At 34.3% G+C, this 20,507-nt stretch overlaps 1 protein-coding gene across 3 annotated transcripts in view; it reads left to right on the forward strand.

The window, feature by feature from the left end:
- Nucleotides 1-20,507, forward strand: part of TENT2 (terminal nucleotidyltransferase 2) — a 57,876-nt gene that overhangs the window by 24,150 nt on the left and 13,219 nt on the right. For 2 of the 3 annotated variants that reach the window (XM_047778178.1, XM_047778179.1), the window contains exons 6-13: nucleotides 1,621-1,735; nucleotides 1,827-1,918; nucleotides 3,322-3,400; nucleotides 5,743-5,812; nucleotides 6,594-6,670; nucleotides 7,106-7,234; nucleotides 11,759-11,802; nucleotides 19,369-19,505. In XM_047778178.1, the coding sequence (XP_047634134.1) occupies nucleotides 1,621-1,735; nucleotides 1,827-1,918; nucleotides 3,322-3,400; nucleotides 5,743-5,812; nucleotides 6,594-6,670; nucleotides 7,106-7,234; nucleotides 11,759-11,802; nucleotides 19,369-19,505 (743 nt within the window). The remainder of the gene's footprint in view (nucleotides 1-1,620; nucleotides 1,736-1,826; nucleotides 1,919-3,321; nucleotides 3,401-5,742; nucleotides 5,813-6,593; nucleotides 6,671-7,105; nucleotides 7,235-11,758; nucleotides 11,803-19,368; nucleotides 19,506-20,507) is intronic. The other variant, XM_047778181.1, reaches the window with a different exon arrangement.

Below are 20,507 nucleotides of genomic sequence, written 5' to 3' on the forward strand. Positions count from 1 at the left end.
GTCACATTTGGGATCCTCACTTTTCTTAGTAAATTTTAATGTGAAGTTATCTGCAAAAGAAAGTGAAGTTAAGTATAGGAAACTTGAGGAAAGGTGTAAAGACTTTGAAATGGTAAATGGAAACATTATCTAACCGGAGCTGGAAACATTATCTAACCGGAGACTTGGAAGTAACTGCCGAGAGGTGCCAATGGCCAATCTTAAGTTGTTCTTAAACTAAGTTGGAAAGATACCAATTTTGTGATTTTAGATTTTTTTTTTTTTTCCAGTTAGCAACTCATATATAAGGGCAGAGAAGGTGGTTGTTTATAGTGAACCTAAGATTAGGATTTTGCAGGACAGATGTTATACAAGGGTATAATGCTGTTAAGGCATGATAAAAGAGAGTGAGTGGTTCATGGGGTGCACTGTGGGATACAGACTGGGTAGGGAAGGAAATCATGCTATTTTATTTTTATTTTTTATTTTTTATTTTCTGTCTTTTTAGGGCCATACCTGCAGCAGATGGAAGTTGCCAGGCTAAGGGTCGAATCAGAGCTGCAGCTGCTGGCCTGCACCACAGCCACAGCAATGCAGGATCTGAGCTGTATCTGTGACCTACACCACAGCTCATGGAAATGCTGAGTGGGCCAGGCATTGAACTCGCATTGTCATGGATACTAGCTGGGTTTGTTACTAGTGAGCCGCAATGGGAACTCCCATGCTACTTTAGTTGCTGTTGGTTTGGGAGTAAAGGGACATTTAAGAGAATCCAGACCTATGTGGTTCTAGAGCAGTTATGAGGGGAATAAGAAAGTGAGAATTGGACAGGAGATTGAAGCCAAGATAGTATATTGGAATTTAAAATTTCAGAGCTCCTGAAGTTCTTTTTTATTGTGAAGACCATGTTATGGCTGTGGAGGTGTAACACTGATGATGAAAAATATTGGAGTAAAAACAATTCATGAATGGTTAGAGTATGTTAGGATATTTAGCCCAGCATAGCTAAGGAAGTCACCTGTGTTGATGGCAAGAGGTGAGTTGTAGGGGAAAGTATGAACCAGATAGGTAGATAAACAGGGAGATCTGTCTATAGATGGCAGAAAAGAAGGCAGGGTTCAGGGCAGTGTTGTAAGAGTGGGGAGTAGGGTGGTTTGCATGAGCACAGACAACCAGGAACTTTTTTTCTTAAGTCTGTTGTGTTTGGTATTGGTGGTGTAAACATCAAGGGTTGGTTATACTTCTTTCACGGGCCAGGGAGTAAGTATTTCAACTTTGCCACTCACATATGGTTTCTCTTGCATATTTTTGTTTGCTTTTATAACTCTTTAAAAATGTAAAAAGCAATCTTAGCTCACATCCCATGCAACTGCAGGTTGTAATATAATGACCCATAGATGATACTTATTATGAATTGTCTGTGACGTGTCAGTAATACTTGGCTGTGTAAAAGTCGGTAACTATTTCAATTAATAAGTAATTATGGTTGCTTGAGTAACAGTAGTTTGTATTAGAAAGTGTTAAGGAGATAACATGTATTTATTTTAAAAATACTGTCATTAATTTTATTATTCTCAATATGGTAATAACTTTTACATTTCTGAACAAAATTTGTACTTTTTTTTGTGTGGTGTATTCAAGTTGAGTCAGCAGATAGTGGAGTTATTTGAAGCATGTCAGCAGCAAGTAAGTGATTTAAAGAAGAAAGAACTTTGTCGAACAGAGCTGCAGAGAGAAATTCAACTGTTATTTCCACGTATGTTTTCCTGTTTTTCATGACTTTTAAGTATATACATCCCTGTTTTTAATTTTAAATAATACCTTATAACTCTCTTCTGTTTTTCTAGAAAGCAAACTTTTTTTAGTTGGGTCCTCTTTAAATGGATTTGGTACTCGGACCAGTGATGGTGATTTATGTCTAGTTGTTAAAGAGGAACCAGTAAGTAATGAAACAATTATTCCAAATGTGTTTTTCCTGTCAAGTCATTGAAGAAATCTCATATAAAAGTCATTGAGAAAAAACAAGGCTGTTTTGTTTTAATTGCTTCTTTGAATTCTCTGTTTATAGTAATTCAGGGGAAGCCAGGAAAGGCTTTTTTTTTTTTTTTTTTAAGGCATGTACATAAAAAGCATAACGAATTCTAGCATTAATGTCTATTTAAGTTGTTAAAGTGAGGTGGATTCACTGTGTGTTTTTAAAGAGCTCTCCCTCTATTTCGAAATGTCATTGGGTTGGGTATGTTACCGGGGTGCAGTAAAGAGGACGAGCATGTCTTTCTCTTCTTGACATATTTCCTTCCATTTAAATTCTTATTGATTCTATATTTAATCTTTATTATTTTCCCCTTGCAAGTACTATGGGATTTGGACTTATTTTAGAAATTCAACAAGAGAGATTTCGCTGATTAAAATAAGATTGTTGTGATTTAAAGTAATTTTCTTTGATATTTTGAGTTGGTTTTTTCTTATTTGGCAACCAAATTTTGTTATTTAGTATTATGTTTATTTGAATTTCTTATTAGCTGATACTCTTGTGTATTCTTAATTCCACAGTAATTGGTGTTCATTAAGCTGACTTGAGCAGGCTTTTTAATATGCTGAAGTCTCTTCTGAAATACTAAAGATTAATTTCAGTGTAATTTTAACATGCCTTCTATTCCATCTCTTAAAAAATACAAAAACTCTGTTGGATAGTAATATGTATTTTTACTATTACTCTTAGTCCACTAACAAAATTGGCTTCTAGTTAAGGCAAATCAGAAAGATATTTATTCCAGGAAAGAGACTCTTGATATTTTTCTAGGCTGTGAAATCATATAAGAGAAAGGTGAAAGAAAAGAAAAGAAAACCCCAGAAATAATAAATGTAGTGGAGAATACTAGAGTTTTAATTAAAACTTTCTCTCATGCAACTAGATTTAAGTATATTCCACTAATCCTCCAGTCTTATTCACATGTCTAAATCATGTTCTCACAACTTAACCACCATAATTTGAACCTTATTTTTAAGCAGCTCACAATCCAGATGGGGAAGTAAAACATGTTACAGAAAGTTAAGATTCTGTTTATTTTCCTTGGAGAAGATTGCTTTTGTACATTTATACTGAAGGAAAAGGATGACATGTGGCTGTTTCAATATTTCTTTTAAAATTGTGCTTTTACATTTAAAATCAGTAATTAGAAATAGTGATGTAGAAGATAGCATAACGGTTGACTTTTTAAATGTAGTTTACTGTATATTGGAAACTCTGCTGAAATATTTTCTTTTTGTTGGGATACATCAAGAAAATAAAACACTAAGTTTAGAAAGATAATGAAAAACACTTTATTTTTAACTTTTCAGTGTTTTTTTCAGGTAAATCAGAAGACTGAAGCACGGCATATACTCACCTTAGTCCATAAACACTTCTGTACTAGACTTTGTAAGTCTCACATACCTCACGTACATATGTCATTTAACATAACTATTTAAAATGTCTCTCACTTTATTTTCTGGTTAGGTTAGGTTAGTTATAATGTGGATCCTTTCTCTCAAATGAATTCCTTTTAACTTTTTTTTTTTTTGACCACATCTGCAGCATGTAGAAGTTCCAGGGCTAGGGACTGAGGAACCCGAGCCACAGCTGCAACCTGAGCCACAGCAGTGACAATCTTGGATCCTTAACCCACTGTGCCACCAAGGGATCTCCTCTTTTTAACATTTGATTAAAAAGAAGAGTAACCATTTATTCAGTAAGTCTTTGTTGAGTTTACTTGCAAGCTCCGACTGAGGGTAGTGTCGAATTAAAAGATACATAACCTTTAGTTTTTTTTTCTCAAATGTTTGCAGACAGTTAGGGAAGCTAAAGCATGATGTAAATAGCTGTAATGCAGACTATCTGTGAAGAGCCAAGAGAATTATACAGATAAAGTCTTACAGGTATTCATTTGAGGAAGAGAGAATCTCTTCTGTTTTGCAATAACATACCCCTTTGCTTGTTTTAAAAACATTTTCACTCAACACTTGGCCTCTAGTTAAGCCCAAATATATTTCTCACAGAAAGCAAAATTATTGACTTAGGCCATTCTGTTGTAAGATTTTATTCTTTGAATAAGCTGACTAAGCAGATTTTAACCCAAATGTTAAGCCACCTCTATTTATTTATTTATTTATTTATTTAGACTGTGCCCGTGGCATGTGGAAGTTCTTGGGCCAGGGATTGAATCCATGCAGCAGCAGCAGCAGCCCAAGCCACTGGAGTGACAGCGCTGGATCCTTAACCTGCTGTACCACATAGGAATCCTCAAATAATTTATGTAAACTTCCACAGAATATTGTGGGCAGTTGAAGTCACACTAATCATGTACGTTGGAAAGAAACACAGTTTGTTCACTTATGTTTAACAAGTATTCCTTATGTTTCAGGCTTTGAGCTGAAAAATGCAAAGGCATATAACAAGTTGTCATGAACAACTTGTATTAGTTGTAGGAAAGAAAGCAAAAGATTTATTTCAGTGGACTTGAGTTTCCACATCTTTTAAATAAAAGAGTAATTCATACTATAAGTGAATTTTTAATAACTATTATTAGAATCATAAAATATTAAAAGGAAAAGCGACCTTAGAGGTCATGTAATTTAAATGAAAGTAGTTTTTTTTGGAGGAGGGGGGTTGGTGTTTTTAATAATTAAGGGAACTGGTGGTCAGTGGGTTTAGTAACTTGCCTGAGGAATGCAGTTTGTTGGAGTCTGGACTTGAACTTGGAACTCAAAACTCGTAACTCTAAATCTTATTTTTCATTAAACCCTACTGAATTCCTACACATAATTCTATTTGAAGCTTGATGTATTATGATTTTGGTGTTAAGAGCATTGTGGCAGAAAATTCTCAGGGTTTTTTTTTTTTTTTTTTTTGTCTTTTTAGGGCCATGACTGCGGCACGTGGAAGTTCCCAGGCTAGGGGTCAAATCAGAGCTGTAGCTGCTGGCCACAGCCACAGCCACGCCAGGATCCGAGCTGCATCTGCCACCTATACCACAGCTCACGGCAATGCCAGATCCTTAACCCACTGAACAAGGCCAGGCATGAAACCTGATACTACTCAGGTTCGTTACTGCAGAGCTACCACGGAAGCTCCAGAAAATTGTTAATTTTAAAATGTGTGGGTTTTTTTGTGTTTTTTTAGTTAAAACATTATGAAATTGCTTGTTAGGGAAGAGTTTGCAGAATTTCTTTTTTATACATTTCTGTGTTTTCTCACTTTTCTACAATGAACATATATTTCAACCCAAGAAAAAAAATTTTAAGATTGGTAGCATAAAAAGCTATCCATACATGTGTTTTTCCTCTTAGTGATCTTACTTATTTGAATTTATCACTGCCCCATGTATCATGTTGCCAGCATTTCCACATTTAAGATTCTTTGTAATATGATTTCTATGGCTACCATAACATCTTGTCATATGCTGTTGCAGAATTTAGCTATCCCTCTGCTCTTGGCCCAGATATTTCTCACTCTTGAAATGCTCTGATGAACTTCTTTATAGATGTTATTAGACCACATTTCTGAAAATAATGGATTAATATGTAAAGCCCTCTACATGGTATTGGAAGTTCCAGTCTTAGATAAATTTGATAATGTCCTTTTGACTTGACTTTCTCTCTCAAAGACTGTATTTTCTTAAATTGTTTTAGCTAAGTAAAATATTACTTTTAAAAGAATGTGCACTGGAACACTGTGAGTTTGAGAAACATTTACAGATACCCATATTATCTTTCATGCTTCAGCTGGTTACATTGAAAGACCTCAGCTGATTCGCGCGAAAGTGCCAATTGTGAAGTTCAGGGATAAAGTGAGGTGAGTAATTGTTCTCTTTTTTTAGTTGCTTTAGATAATTTTTAGGTGTTCTTCTGAGGTCGATAATTAAGAAATGTATACTGTCATGCAGTAGCTTATTTTCATCAGTTTTTAGAAGTGGCCTGGTTTTAGAACAGTCTGAGCAAATATTCATGCTTAACTGTACTGAGTTTATTTTGGTTGACATTTTGAGTATTTGTGACTATCCACTTGAAAGGATGAATAGATACATCTTTATATTTTAGACTTTTAAGTGCTCTTTTGCCTTTTGGAAGTGTAATGTGCTCTTGAGAATATACCTTAAGTGGTGAAATTTGATGTATATTTACATCAAAGGGTGTTGTTATGAGTAAAATTATAAATAGAGCTTTTATTTTTTCACCTTTACTTTATTTGGCTTTTCATTCCTGTTGTTTTAAATCAGATGATTCTGTAGTTCAAAATTGGTTGAGAATATATAACTTGTAGGGCATAACTTGCCCAGAAATGTGTTTAGTCATGTACTTTTGTTTGTATGGTTAGGATTGTGAACTTAAAACTTTTTTTGTTAAGAGTAATTGGAGCCTTATTGGTACATTATGGATCTTTCAACAGTAATCCTGTTTTATGTCTTTAATAGACAGACACCAAATCATACTAAAAGTATATGTTCTTATTTCCTTAGTGCCCCATTTTAAGGTCACTAAGTCTATGCTGTTTTGCATCATTGGATGAATGGATGAATATGAATTTAGCTTCTATGTAGTTTTGAGCTTAAGTTTTTTTTCTTTTCTGTTAATAGTTGTGTGGAGTTTGACTTGAATGTAAACAATATTGTTGGAATAAGAAACACATTCCTTCTCAGAACTTATGCATACCGTAAGTTTTATGTTTATTTCCATATAATTATTACTATCTCTGTTTATCCTTCATTCTTTATTCCTTTTTAAAGACGTATGTATAAAAAAAAAAGATGTGTGGTAACTACTGACATGTCTTTAATTGTGTTTTATGTACAATGTGTCTCATTTTCTTATATGCTACACTAAAATCACATACTACCAGTTATAGGTTAATAAAATGAATTTTAATAATTGATCGTTTTTAAAAGGTAGTAACTAAGGTACCTTTTAGAAGTTGACTCGTTTATTTCTTTAAAGTTAAGACTCGTTTATTTGTTTATTTATGGTGAACACAATGTTTAATAACAGGAAGCATTGCCCTTTCTCTTGGCATGAAGTTGGAAAATAATGTAAAGTTTCAAAGGAACTGTATTATCTTCTTGCCACTTTTAAGTTTTAATTTTACTTTCAGTTGAAAATCGAGTTCGTCCGTTAGTACTGGTGATTAAGAAGTGGGCGAGTCACCATGAGATAAATGATGCCAGTCGTGGTACTTTAAGCAGCTATAGTCTTGTATTGATGGTTTTGCACTATTTACAGAGTAAGTATTACGGGGTTTTTCCCAATTTTTAAAACAGAAATGCAGTTAACTTCGTTATAGTGTCTTCCCTGTTGACCTTATATTCAAATACAGTTTTTCTAAAAAGTTTCTTCTAAGGCACATGAAACCACATTTCGTATTTTGTTGCTTTGAACCGATGTTTTAGTAATGATACCCCTGGGAAACATTATAAAGAAGTTTCACTGTTTTTATTTTTTGATAGTTTCCTATATTCACCCTCAACATATGGAAGTTCTAAGGCTAGGGGTTGAATTGGAGCTACAGTTGCCTGCCTATGCCACACTCACAGCAACACAGGATCCAAGCTGTGTCTTGTGACCAACACCATAGCTCAGGGCAACGCCGGATCCTTAACCCACTGAGTGGGGCCAGGGATCGAACCCACATTCTCATGGATACTAAATTGGGCTAGTTACTGCTGAGCCATAGCAGGAACTCCCCTATATTCACTTTTGTATTCAGAGAATTTTCACCACTGTATTGTGGACCCATTATCTTGTGGCAGAAAACATTATCTTGTGGCAGATGAATGTTCAGAGACGTGTAAAAATAAACCTGTAAAAATAAATACCATTCATCTTGTTTTTTATTTTTCACATGAGACAGGAATTAAATGATTTTCTTATTAGTTTAAAGAAGCTATTATTTCCTATGAGCTGGCATGGAGATTGGGTGGAAGACTTGATAGTGTAAGACTCTTTACCAGATTGTCTAGGGGGTGATCTATTCTGGGTTAGTATTTCCACAGTTGAGAAAGCAATGTTATAATATTTATGTTCATACACTTGACTCAATGATTCCATTTCTAGGAATTAACCCTAAGGTAGATAATCAAGGATACATAAATGAACTTAAATAAGTATGTTTCTCATGGTGTTTGTTGAAATAAAAAAGATTAGAAATAGGAGTTCCCATCGTGGCTCAGTGGTTAATGAATCTGACTAGGAACCATGAGGTTGTGGGTTCGATCCCTGACCCCGCTCAGTGGGGTAAGGATCCGGTGTTGCTGTGAACTGTGGTGTAGGTTGCAGACGTGGCTCTGATCCTGCCTTGCTGTGGCTGTGGCTGTGGCTGTGGCTGGCGGCTACAGCTCCAATTGAACCCCTACCTGGGAACCTCCATATGCTGCGGGAGCAGCCCTAGAAAAGGCAAAAAGACAAAAAAAAATTAATCGTAAGTTTTTAAGAATGGGAGAATGGTCAAACTAATTATGCTATATCCTAATATGAAATTGATGCACACATTAAAACTCATGTTTTAGACACTTATTGATATAAGAAAATATTCATAATATACTAAGTCATATACAGCATGATGCCAATTTTATTTAAAAAATAGTAGCTGGGAGTTTCCATCATGGCTTATTGGTTAATGAATCCAACCAGCATCCATGAGGATGTGGGTTTGATCCCTGGCTTCGCTCAGTGGGTTAAGGATCCAGTGTTGCCATGAGCTGTGGTGTAGGCCACAGACATGGCTTGGATCTGGTGTGGCTGTGACTATGGCGTAGGCCGGTGGCTACAGCTCTGATTGGGCCCCTTGCCTGGGAACCTCCATATGCCATAGGTATGGCCCTAAAAAGAAAAAAAGACAAAAAAAAATAGTAGCTATATTTGAGTTTTTGTATATAGTCATATATATACAAATATTGAAAAGGTATGTGGCAGTAATTTTTCAGAAGTTATTCTTTATGGACAGAATTTGTTTTCTTTATATGTTACTATACTTGTAGATATTTTATAATGTATATTTAATAAGAGTATAAATATATATATATATATATATTTTTAATGGTTGTACCCATGGCTTGTGGAAGTTCCTGGACCAGTGATTAAATCCCAGCCATAACTGCAACCTTATGCCACAGCTGTGGCAACATTGATCCTTTAACCCACTGTGCTGGGCCAGGAATTGAACCTGCACCTTCACGGTGACCTGAGCTGCTGCAGTTGGATTCTTAACCCAGTGTGCCACAGAGGGAATTCCTAAGAGAGTATATTTTCATTCGAGCAGTGGAATCAGGTAAATTTTTTTGAAGTAGTGAGAGATACTCAAATAGTTTGAATGGGCCAAAATTTTGTGAATCAGTAATCATCAGAAAGTTTAGATAATCTTTATCTTCCTGAACAACAATAATATTTTTTTTTTTTTTGCTGACCTATTTTGTATATGTACTACTTTGATGATTGATTTGTCCCTCCAAAAGGATTTTTTTCCCCCTTTTTATGGCCACGCCTGTGGCATATGGAAAGTCCTAGGCTGGGGTTGGGGGTTGAATTGGAGTTGCCGCCGCGGCGACACCAGATCTGAGCTGCATATGTGACCTACACTGCAGCTTGCAGCAAGCCAGATCCTTAACCCACTGAGCGAGGCCAGGGATTGAACCCGCATCCTCACAGAGACAACATTGGGTCCTTAACCTCCTGAGCCACAGTGGGAACTCCCAAAAGGATTTTAAACATGATGTTGGCTCTTTTAGATACTACTCTATATATCACTAATCATTTCTGTCCAATTTTACACTTAAATCTGAAACATATATTACTTTTGTTGGTTTTTTAGTGAACTCTTGTGGATTGCAGTTCACTTTTATTAAAAATTAAGGAGATTAGAAATACTTCTCTGAATTCCTTTTGTGGCTCACTCAGCAGGTTAAGAACCTGACATAGTGTCCTTGAGGGTGCGAGTTCCATCCTTAGCCTCACTCAGTGGGTTAAATATCCGGCGTTGCCACAGACTGTGATGTAGGTCACAGGTGTAGTTCAGATCTGGTGTTGCCTTGGCTGTGGTGTAGGTCGACAGCTGTAGCTCTGAATCAGCACCTAGTCTGGAGATTTCTCAGGTGTGGCCATAAAAAGAAAAATATTTCCTATAAAGTACATATAAATATATAAAGAATAACATGACAAGCACTCATGTTCTACCACCTAGTGTTTATCAATTTTTTTTAGTTTTAGTTGTGATTTTAATGTTAGATTTGTGTAAAGCATGTAATATATATAAGAACATTAATAGTATGTGCCCTATCTTTCCATTCTTTGAGTTATATTAGGAAATTTGATTGCCCTTTTAGAAAATCATACTTTACTCATGGATGCCTCATGGTGGTTTTGCAGCAAGTTAAAAATTCAGATATTAGTATTTTGCCAGTGCAATGAAATCATGTTAAAATTTGGTTTGGATTTTGTTAAAAATTTTATTTTTGATGAAGTGGTCCTGTTTACTAAGGTAGTTTGTGGTTAACGGCACTCTTATCAACCATTTCTAGATGTTAAAAGACAGCTACCCAGACCTAATGTGTAAATCTGTATTTTGGCAAATTTAAGCTACTTTTCCATAGAAGAAATTAGAGAGATTGAACTAAGTAGTTGATTTTCATATCATTTAAGAGTCAGCAAGATGTATTGAGCAGTCCCAGCTTTGCCACAGTGAACTAGTTTTTGTGATCTTGTTTGGCCAAGTTATTCTACCTCTCTGGCGTCAGTATTCTCATCTGTAACATTAATAGTTGGATGGATGACCTTTAAGTTTCATTTAACTTTAAATGCTTTAATATCTTTTTTTGTCATGAACTGAGAAAGGAAGCAGGTCCTCTCTTGTAGAAAGGCTGCAAAGATTAACTTAAGCATTTCCTAGCATAAATTTCAGTAGTTAGTTACAAACTACATTTGCTTGAAAAAGGTGACTAATGAAAGCATGAGGGGAAAACCTACTGGGAAGAGATTTTTATGGCAATCTAAGATTAAGAGTTAATAATAGGATTAGCGCAGCAGAAGCGAATCCTACTAGGAACCATGAGGTTATGGGTTTGATCCCTGGCCTCACTCAGTGGGTTAAGGATCTGGCGTTGCTGTGAGCTGTGGTGTAGGTCACAGACGCAGCTCGGATCTGACATTGCTGTGGCTGTAGTGTAGGTGGGCAGCTAATTTGACCCCTAGTCTGGGAACCTCCATAGGCAGTGGGTGCAGCCTAAAAAGACAAAAAGACCAAAAAAAAAAAGAAAAGAATAATAAAGACAGAAGTGTCAATTGCTTAGAAACAATAATATGAGTAAATAGTCATGGAATGTCTACCATGGATATATCTTGTAATAATAGTGCCTTTGGACCGTATTTAAAAAAAATTTTTTTTGATAACTATGTCCATCTTAATGTCTTTTCAGTGTCTGTACCACAATCCTTGTCTTGCTTATTTTGTGTGTGTGTCTGATGTTGGACTAAATAATGTGTGTCCATTTACTGATGCCCTATTATTCTAAGATCATGTAAGAAACATTGATTTACATAGAAATATGCGTAACTTAGTAACAGACCTTAAAATTGTCAACTTAGATATGTTTTGAATTAAAATTTTTAGGAACAGAATTCATTGCAAAAATATACAAAGACTGTTGAATTTCAGAAAAATTCCTGTAGTCTCATACCTGCAGTATAGCTGACAAATTATTGCTTTGTAAAATGAATTACATGAATCATGGAAACTTTAATGTTTTTCTTTTTATAGCCCTACCTGAACCTATCCTTCCATCCATCCAAAAAATGTACCCCGTAAGTGTTTCTTATAAATTATTATAATACATATTGTGACAAGTATTTGTGGAACTATTATGTACAGTATTGATGTGAATATAAAAGTAATAATAGTTATCTTCTAAGTGTATAATATTTTCTGCATAGGCTGAGACACTGGCCACAGGAATGTTAAAAGTGTTTTCATATACTTGTTCAGAAGACACATATTTTATTTGGTTATTGCCAAGACAATCTGATCATTTATGTTAATGGTGGGACTTTTTGCATGAGGCTCATGATTATTACTAATGGAAATTTAATATAGTTGGTGAAGGCCCATTTGGACCCAGACCAATTTTTTTCATGCTACTTTTGAGTATAGATTGAAAACATTGCTTTAGTTAGTAATTCAGAAGTTTTACAGCCTAACACATGTATACTTTGAAATCGGGGGAAAAAAATGAAGAAGTTGAACGATTGGATAATCTTTTTATCTTTCATTTTATCTTACCAAGTAAGAGGTAGCAGTGTACTGTCCTTGTGTGCACACTGTTAAGAATCCTGGTGAAGGGAGTTCCCATCGTGGAGCAGTGGTTAACCAATCCGACTGGGAACATGAGGTGGTGGGTTTGATCCCTGGCCTTTCTTAGTGGGTTAAGGATCCGGCATTGCCGTGAGCTATGGTGTAAGTCGCAGACACGGCTCGGATCCCACTTTGCTGTGGCTCTGGCATAGGCTGGCGTCTACAGCTCCGATTGGACCCCTAGCCTGAGAACCTCCATGTGCCGTGGGAACAGCCATAGAAAAGACAAGACAAAAAAAAAAGATACACTGATATTAAAGGTTAAGGGATCCTGGTGAAGTTAATTGGAAATAGTCAAGAAATGAAGAGTGCTTACTAGACAAAGTTTAATATGTATTCAGAAACCTAGGTAATGTACATATTCATTATTTATATGAATATTTTTCTTTTCTAGTTTTTGTGTTCTTTTTTCCAAAATTTGCTGTTTCTTTGTTTTTTAGTCCCCTAATTTCTGTCTTCCTTTGTAATCATTCTTTTTTGGCCACCCTGCAGCATATGGAGTTCCCTGGCCAGGGATCAGATCCAAGTCGCAGTCATGATCTAAGCCACAGCTGTGGCAGTGCCAGATCCTTAACTCACCGTGCCAGGCTAGGGATCCAGACTGTGTCCCAGTGTTCCCAAGATGCAACTGATCCCGTTGCACCACAATAGGAACTCTTCTAGTCATTCTTTTTCCTGTTTTTTTTTTTTTCTTTGAAATAATATTTAAGCTAATTGTTTAGAATGTTTGATCAACTTTCTAAAGCCACATACTTTTTTACTTGTTAATGAAGTTATAATAAGAGATGTTTTCTAAACTTACTAAATGGTCATATTACAAAGGAAAACAACATCCAGCTTGAGTGATCAGTTTTTGGAGAACTTATTTATTTTATATGTATCACACAAAATATAGTAAATATACTTGACATGAAACCTAAATTAAGTGTAATTTAATTTTTGATTGAGAACCGCTGTTCATGTTTTTGAACGGTTTTTTTTTTTTTTTATAACTTTGAGGTGCTAGATAATAAAGGATTCACTGTAAATAGAGCCTTACTTGGTGGGGCCTTCCTGTTTGTGGTGTGTCATCTACTAGAAGAGACCTTTTGGAATCTGGCTATCTTCCTCCTTTTAAAAATGAATTTTTGCTATGAAAAAATATAATGAGTTTATAGTATAGCTTGAAATCAGTATTTATGCTTTCTTAAATATGAAAAAAAAAGTGTCAGAAAGTATAGAAATAAAAATAACATGAAATTTTTGGCCTTATTCTTGAATGTTTTCCTCCCTCTATAAAGTATTAATTCTTTAGCTCATACTGAAAGGTCAGAGATAATGACTGGGTGGTTACCATTTCATTTTACTGTCCCAACTTTTTCTTTAAGACCGAGGTTTCAGTGTAGAAAGAGCTACATATATTTTCAGCATACAAAGAATCTAATAGTTAAACTTGTCCTTTAAGGATTTTATTGTTGTGTATTGAAAAGATGCTTCCACAGAAATCTTACTTTAAACCCTACACTACATGGAACTCTTTTTTCTAATACAAAATACTGATGAAATTCTAGTTTAATAGCACTATGCTGGGAGAAAGAGGAATTGCTTTTATAAGATACCCAGATTCTTATTAGTATATTCTAGTTTGAAGAACCTCATTTTTACTTGTGTATTTCATTTTTCTTTTTTCTCTTTTTTTAAATTATTACTCAGTGAATTTTACTACATTTATAGTTGTATAACAGTCATCACAACCAAATTTTATAGCATTTCCACCCCAAACCCTCAGTGCATCTCCCCTCCCCCCTGTATTTCATTTTTCCAATCACCTAGCTTTCTCCCATGATAGGGTCCTGAGTCCTGGTTTTTGTTCACGTACACTGCCTCTGACTGTATACTGTCCTCCCTATTTTGCTAATAATCTTATTTCTACACCTGTAACCAGGGAATATCTTGAATACTAGCTCAGCCCCAAGGCTTTAAAAAGTACCAATAGTAAGCCCTGCTAGATTTAAGAATGTCTTAATTTGCTTTCTTGTGTGGTTACATTATCATAAATATTTAAACCACATCTTTACTGTAAGATTGATACTTATATGGATAAGGATTTACTAATCCCTCTTAGCAGGATTTCCTGTTTTATGTGAAACCTGTAAGCTGATTATTAGAATGCTTTTTTCAGTGGTCCATCTAATGGAAAAAGCAAATCAGCTTGTTTCTTATTACTAGTAGTAACTATCATTTATTTAGTATCTTTTGTATCAGCAATATACATTTTATATATAGTATATTTAATCCTAAGAAAATAAAGTTGTAAGGCATTCTGTTTCACAGATGACTCTTAGAAAGATTACATGATCGATCCAGCTTGTTTAGTCACAAATTATGGCTGCACAGACTGGTATTTTTTCCATTATACTGTGCTGTGTGAGGAAGGGCACAATGATAGTAGTAGTCACTAGGATGTCATTTCATCTAATTTGTGTTGCTTATTTCATTTTATTTGTGTATATCTGATTGTTTCTATACAGATATATTTATATACCTTTATTTTAGAAAGGCGAATATGCCAGAATTTCGGCTTGTGTAAATAAGTTTGAGAGTAATTTAAAACTTTACAGTAACAGAAACTTTTCTGTTAGTTTATGAAGGAACACAGTTTTAAATATGAGCTTCTCTCATATAGTTAAAATGGAATAAAAGAATCAGATAATTTTGGAATGGAATAAAACATGTTCCGTATATTACATTCTTTTTTGTCATTTTCATGTTTTCTCAAAATTTATAAAATATTTATTAAAAAATTAGTATAGTGTTTCAATTCAGTTATAATATTGCATTGTTAAAGAAAAACATCTTTATCTTAGAAAATGTATCATAGTTATCATTATTACTACTTAATTATTGACTAAAAAGGAAACAAATGATAGAAGACAGAGTATTTACTTGTGAGTTGAAGAAATGAAGTTGAGGAAATTTAAATATATAAACTCAGATTAAGCATGTGAAGACATTTTTATTTTAATGTAAGCAGTATATTATGGGGTTTACCTAGGTTTATGCTAGCTAGATTTATCAAAACTTATATTTGTTTTCTTTGCTAGTGGTATCTTCGTAGTCTCAGAAGCTGTTTATGTTAACCAAATAGGGATGTAAGAAAATTACCCTCCTTTTTGTAGTTCTGAAATAAAGAATTTTGATAAGATAGAGTACATGAAATTTTGAAAAGTTGCTATATATTCACATAGCAACATTTTTCAGTCTTAAAATGCATGTACTGATGGAGGCTATAAATGAATACCTTTGAAAATAAAAGATGAATTTTGGTGAAGATTTTTATTTGAAATATCAGAAAATAGTTTTAACATTGACACTACTTCCAGTTTAAAAATTGTAAGGAAGTTAATTTCAAAATAATACATTGAAAGTTGCAAGATGTAACCATACTGCATTATGGTATATAAATGTATAGTTAAAATAATAATGATGCCTGGTGTATACTGAATAATTAATAGGTAAATAGTACTGTTGCTACTATGCTTTCCATACATTACCCTGTTTAATTCTTATAACAACCCTATGAATACTATTATTTTCCTTATATTATGGATGAAGGAGCTTAACCTTTGGAAAGCTAATAACTTGCTTAAGTTCATATAGCCAATAGAAGAACAAGACTTCAAACCTAGGTGTGACTCCAGAGCTTGTGCTCTTAACCATTTAATTATAGCACTTCTACTTTGTGTTAAATACTTATGTTGATTTCAAAACTTAGGCTTTCACTCATAACAGATATAGTTTAAAGATAATTCAGTGATCAGTCTTTAATGTACCTTCACTAGGTTAATAGTGATCTGCATAGAAATTAAAAATTTTGGTAGAACTTGAATGTATCATTTAGTTCTTTTTCTATTCAGGTAGAACTCCATTTAAACGCTCCATATCAGTTATTCTTTTCTTTGAGATCTTCCTCAATATTTCTGTCTGGGCTATAAAATAATTTGTATTGTTAGAAAATTGTGCAATTTAACTTTCTTTGCCTAGGGATGGAAAACAGTCATCTTTCATTTAAGCTATACCTTGTTTTAAAGAGCAGTTAACCAAGTAAAAATTTGGCCAATCTAATTTCGTCCAGAAAGTAAGTGCTTAATTTAATTGTCCAGTTTTCGGACTTTAAAGTAAGATATTATGACACAGCCTCAAAAGATGATGGAATCTAGAGAAAGGTGTTTTTGCTAGGCAACTGTATTGGCAAAAACAATGAGACTTTTCAGATGTTCTTCAAGAGATTACCTGTTTAAATTTTTCTTAACTTGGCATTGCTTCAAGAGCAATGGAAGCTAAGTATCTTCAGCATTTAAATATCATCTGGAAAATGTTTTCAGGAATTAAGTCAATACATATTTGGATATCAGAAGGCCAAGATAAGATAAAACCTTAAAAAATAATGTTATCTTCCCTAACATTAAAAAAAATTAAACCAGTAAATAGCAGTAATCCAAGGGGGAGAAATGCCTTAAAAAACAGATATAACGTTATGTCACTTAAATTTTTTTTCCATGAATTTAGATTGTAATTTTAAAGGCTGCTTTTATTTCTTTTGCTTTTGAATTGCCCCTTGTGTACCAATATTACTCTTCAGTACATAAATGTGATTGGGGAGCTCTTTTTAAAGAATTCTTCGATGAAAAATTTTTTAAAGCAGAGAGTCTTTCTGTAATATGAATGATTACCAGAAATGGGGATTACTTAAGATTAAAAAGAATTCCTATCTACTTGTAGCTTCTTTTGGTTGGATCCTATTTTTTTGTTTTTTTGTTTGGATTTCACCTTCAGTTCTCCCTCAATAGGTATGACATGGTCCTTTTTATCTGTGTCCCTGAAAAAGAACAGTGGAGCTAAGAGAACACTGACCAAAACTGTTTGTCCATGGTCATTCCACATTTCAATATAGTAGGTCTTGCAATTCTACAGTTTTAATCTCACAGTTCTGATCTCTTTCTTTAAATCATTGAACAAAATAAAAATTTTATAGAGGGTTCAAGAATTTTAAACTTCAGGCAAGAAAAGGGCTGCTCTGTTTCAGCATTATTTTGTAAATTGAATGCTTATTGTGCTAGATGCTAGAAATCAAAATTAGTGGGACTCTTTCAGAGCAGAAACTATTAAACAGTGACGCACTTGTCTTTTCCCTGTTATTTGAACATATGTTATACCTTTTTTTTTTTTTTTGGTCTTTTGGGGCTGCACTTGCAGCATATGGAGGTTCCCAGGCCTAGGGGTCAAATTGGAGCCATAGCCACCGGTCTCCACCACAGCCACAGCAACACCAGATCTGAGCGCAGTCTGTGACCTGTGCCACACAGCCTGTGGCAATCCTGGATCCTTTAACCCACCGAGCTAGGCCAGGGATCGAACCCGCATCCTCATGGATATGAGTAGGGATTGTTACTGCTGAGCCACAGTGGGAACTCCTGAACTTACACCTTTTTGTTTAATCTGCCAGAAAATATTATTTAAGTTTTACAATTTTAAATAATGTTGTCCTAAGTCCAATTTTACACTTAACAAGTAAGAGAGAAAGGGGGGTAGAGGCAGTACGCTTGCTCTTCCTTCTACCTGTACTCTTTATTACAAATTGATGCTTCTCTCCTATTCCCCCTAGTCTTAGAGACATATAAGATTTCTACTTGAATTGTATCATGTAACGCTAAATCTGGTAGAAGTGTAAGAGGAAGTCCCAAGTTTAGGAATGCCAGCTTTGTGAATTGTGGTTGGAATAGAATTTTTCTTCTGACAGAAAGGTAATCACTTCTAGGTAGTTACAAATTATTGGTAGAATTATAGGTAGTAGGGCAGGGGAAAAGATATTTTTTAACTTGTTCCTTGTTTTTACTGATGAGTATGATTTTTGAGGACTACTATTAAATAGATGCACTACCCTGTTTCTCCATATTACTACTTAGTTATTTGGGGAGCCTCTGTTTTTTAATATTGGAGTTATTTAGATATTACTAATTGAATTAGTACTGATAAATGCAAGGTTGATCTGTTGGGTAGTTGAGAACCTTAAGTGTAGGTGTCATTCTGCTGTCTTAATCAGTTGGTTTTTTTGTTTTTGTAAGATCTCTTTTCTACTCTGATAGCAAGGGAGATTATTAAAAAAAATTTGGGGAAATGTAAAAATTACCTGAGAAAGAGTATTTTCTGACATATGAATATGTATTACTGGAAACTTTCTGTAGTTCATTTATTTTAGAACCACGGCTTGCTGCTAATAAAGGAAAGATATGATTAAAAAAACATGAATGGCATACCATAGGCAAAAAGAATAAGTACTCATTAGTATTCTTTCTAACAAGTGTTTTGTTTGGGCCTGTACTGCAAGCAAATGAAATGAATTATATTGTGCTAAAAAGTGAATTGGTAAATATTGTTTGTGGGTATGTGTCCTGTCTTTTTTCTTTTCTCTGCTTTCTTTCTTTTCAAGTTCAATTCATGTGAACATTATTTCTTTTCCCTCTAAGATACAGAGTGCAAAACTGAAATAAAACAAAATATTAAAAAAATCTTTAAAATCAGTGTAAGTACTTATTTATATATTAACATTCATGACCTTTGAGAAGAATTTTAGGTGGTAGTTGAAAAAGCTCTTACCTTGTCCTTGATACACTTCAGAAGGTGTAAGTACTCTTTATGGAAATAATTAAGGAGATATATTTATAAAGAAATGTTGGAATAGAATCTTGTTATGTACAGTAAGGTTTTATATACGAATTAGAAAATTTTTGCTACCATAGGAATTCATTTGGTAACTGAATGATACACCTCAGTCAAGGATTAGAATATTTTAGTTTTTCACGTACTTTCTGGCCTGTTCCACACATGGGTGAAATCTTTACTGGAAGAAAATCTTCAAATTTCCAAATTGCCAACATAAAGGAATGCTTTCTTCTTTGGACAGCCTTATGTTGGGATTTATGAATTTTTTTGGTGTGTGTTTAAGTGACCTCACATTTTTCCCTTTTTCTGTTTGATAGGAATCTTTTAGTCCTGCCCTACAGCTGCACCTCGTACATCAAGCTCCATATAATGTTCCTCCTTACCTCTCAAAGAACGAATCAAATCTTGGGGACCTCTTATTGGGCTTTCTTAAATATTATGCTACAGAATTTGAGTAAGTGAAACTTCAAATTGTGTTTATTTGTTTATAAGTAAGTGAATGCTACATGTTGGCCAGAAACTGTATTTGTCAATTTCAGTGTTATAAACTACTCCAGAAGTGTGTAGTTTATGAAATTTAATATCTCATGATTAATTATTAGAAACTAAATGGGTATCTTATTTCTAGCTAGTAAAAAAATTATAGTTCAATAAGTCCAGTTTTAGTTGATTTCAGTAGTGATCCCATTTTATATTTAGCTGTCTGAATAAATGTTTGTGTTGGTCCTATGTAGTTTCTGTATAGTTTGGAACATCTGTTTTCTAGGAACTTAAAATTTGTAGTAAAAAACACAGCTAAAGCAAAAGTGGAAAAAGATCTACTTAAGATGTATTTGCATTATATAGAAAGCAAAGAATACTCCTTTTTTTTTTCCTCTCTCTTTTTTGGTGAGGGTGATATGTAAACATAAACAGTAAAGTATATAATCATGCTGACCATAACTGAAAGGTCTCATAGGAGTTCTTAGTCCATATAGAGTGGGATTAGGGGCTTATTTTCAGCTCTTTCGATCAATTTGGAAAAGCTTGAAGTAGGGAATGAGAGGACTTAGGAGTTGAGCAGAGTTAGTGGAGGAGGGTACAATGACCATAGAGTACCACTTTGGAGAGGGGAACAGTAATAGTTACTTGTGGGAAAAACTGTTCTAAGCAAATTGTACATGTCGTCTCATTCAGCTTATGTAATAGCCAAATGAGTTGCTATTATTTCATACTCATTTTACCAGTGAGGCATAGAGAGGTGGGGAAACTGGCCTAAAGATCACACAGGTAGCAAGGGGAATACTTAATATGGTTTTGAGTACAAGATTCACTCTGGTTCTTTACCGCAATGTTGGCATTGGTTTATCTACTATTATACAGTAGTTCTAAAGAAACCTGACTCATATGAGATGATTTGAAACATAGGACTTAAAAGAAGTGTTCTTTAAGTTCTTCTAAGTAAAGTTTCTATCAG

The sequence above is a fragment of the Phacochoerus africanus genome, chromosome 4, assembly GCF_016906955.1.
Source record: "Phacochoerus africanus isolate WHEZ1 chromosome 4, ROS_Pafr_v1, whole genome shotgun sequence".
NCBI classification, from domain to species: domain Eukaryota; kingdom Metazoa; phylum Chordata; class Mammalia; order Artiodactyla; family Suidae; genus Phacochoerus; species Phacochoerus africanus.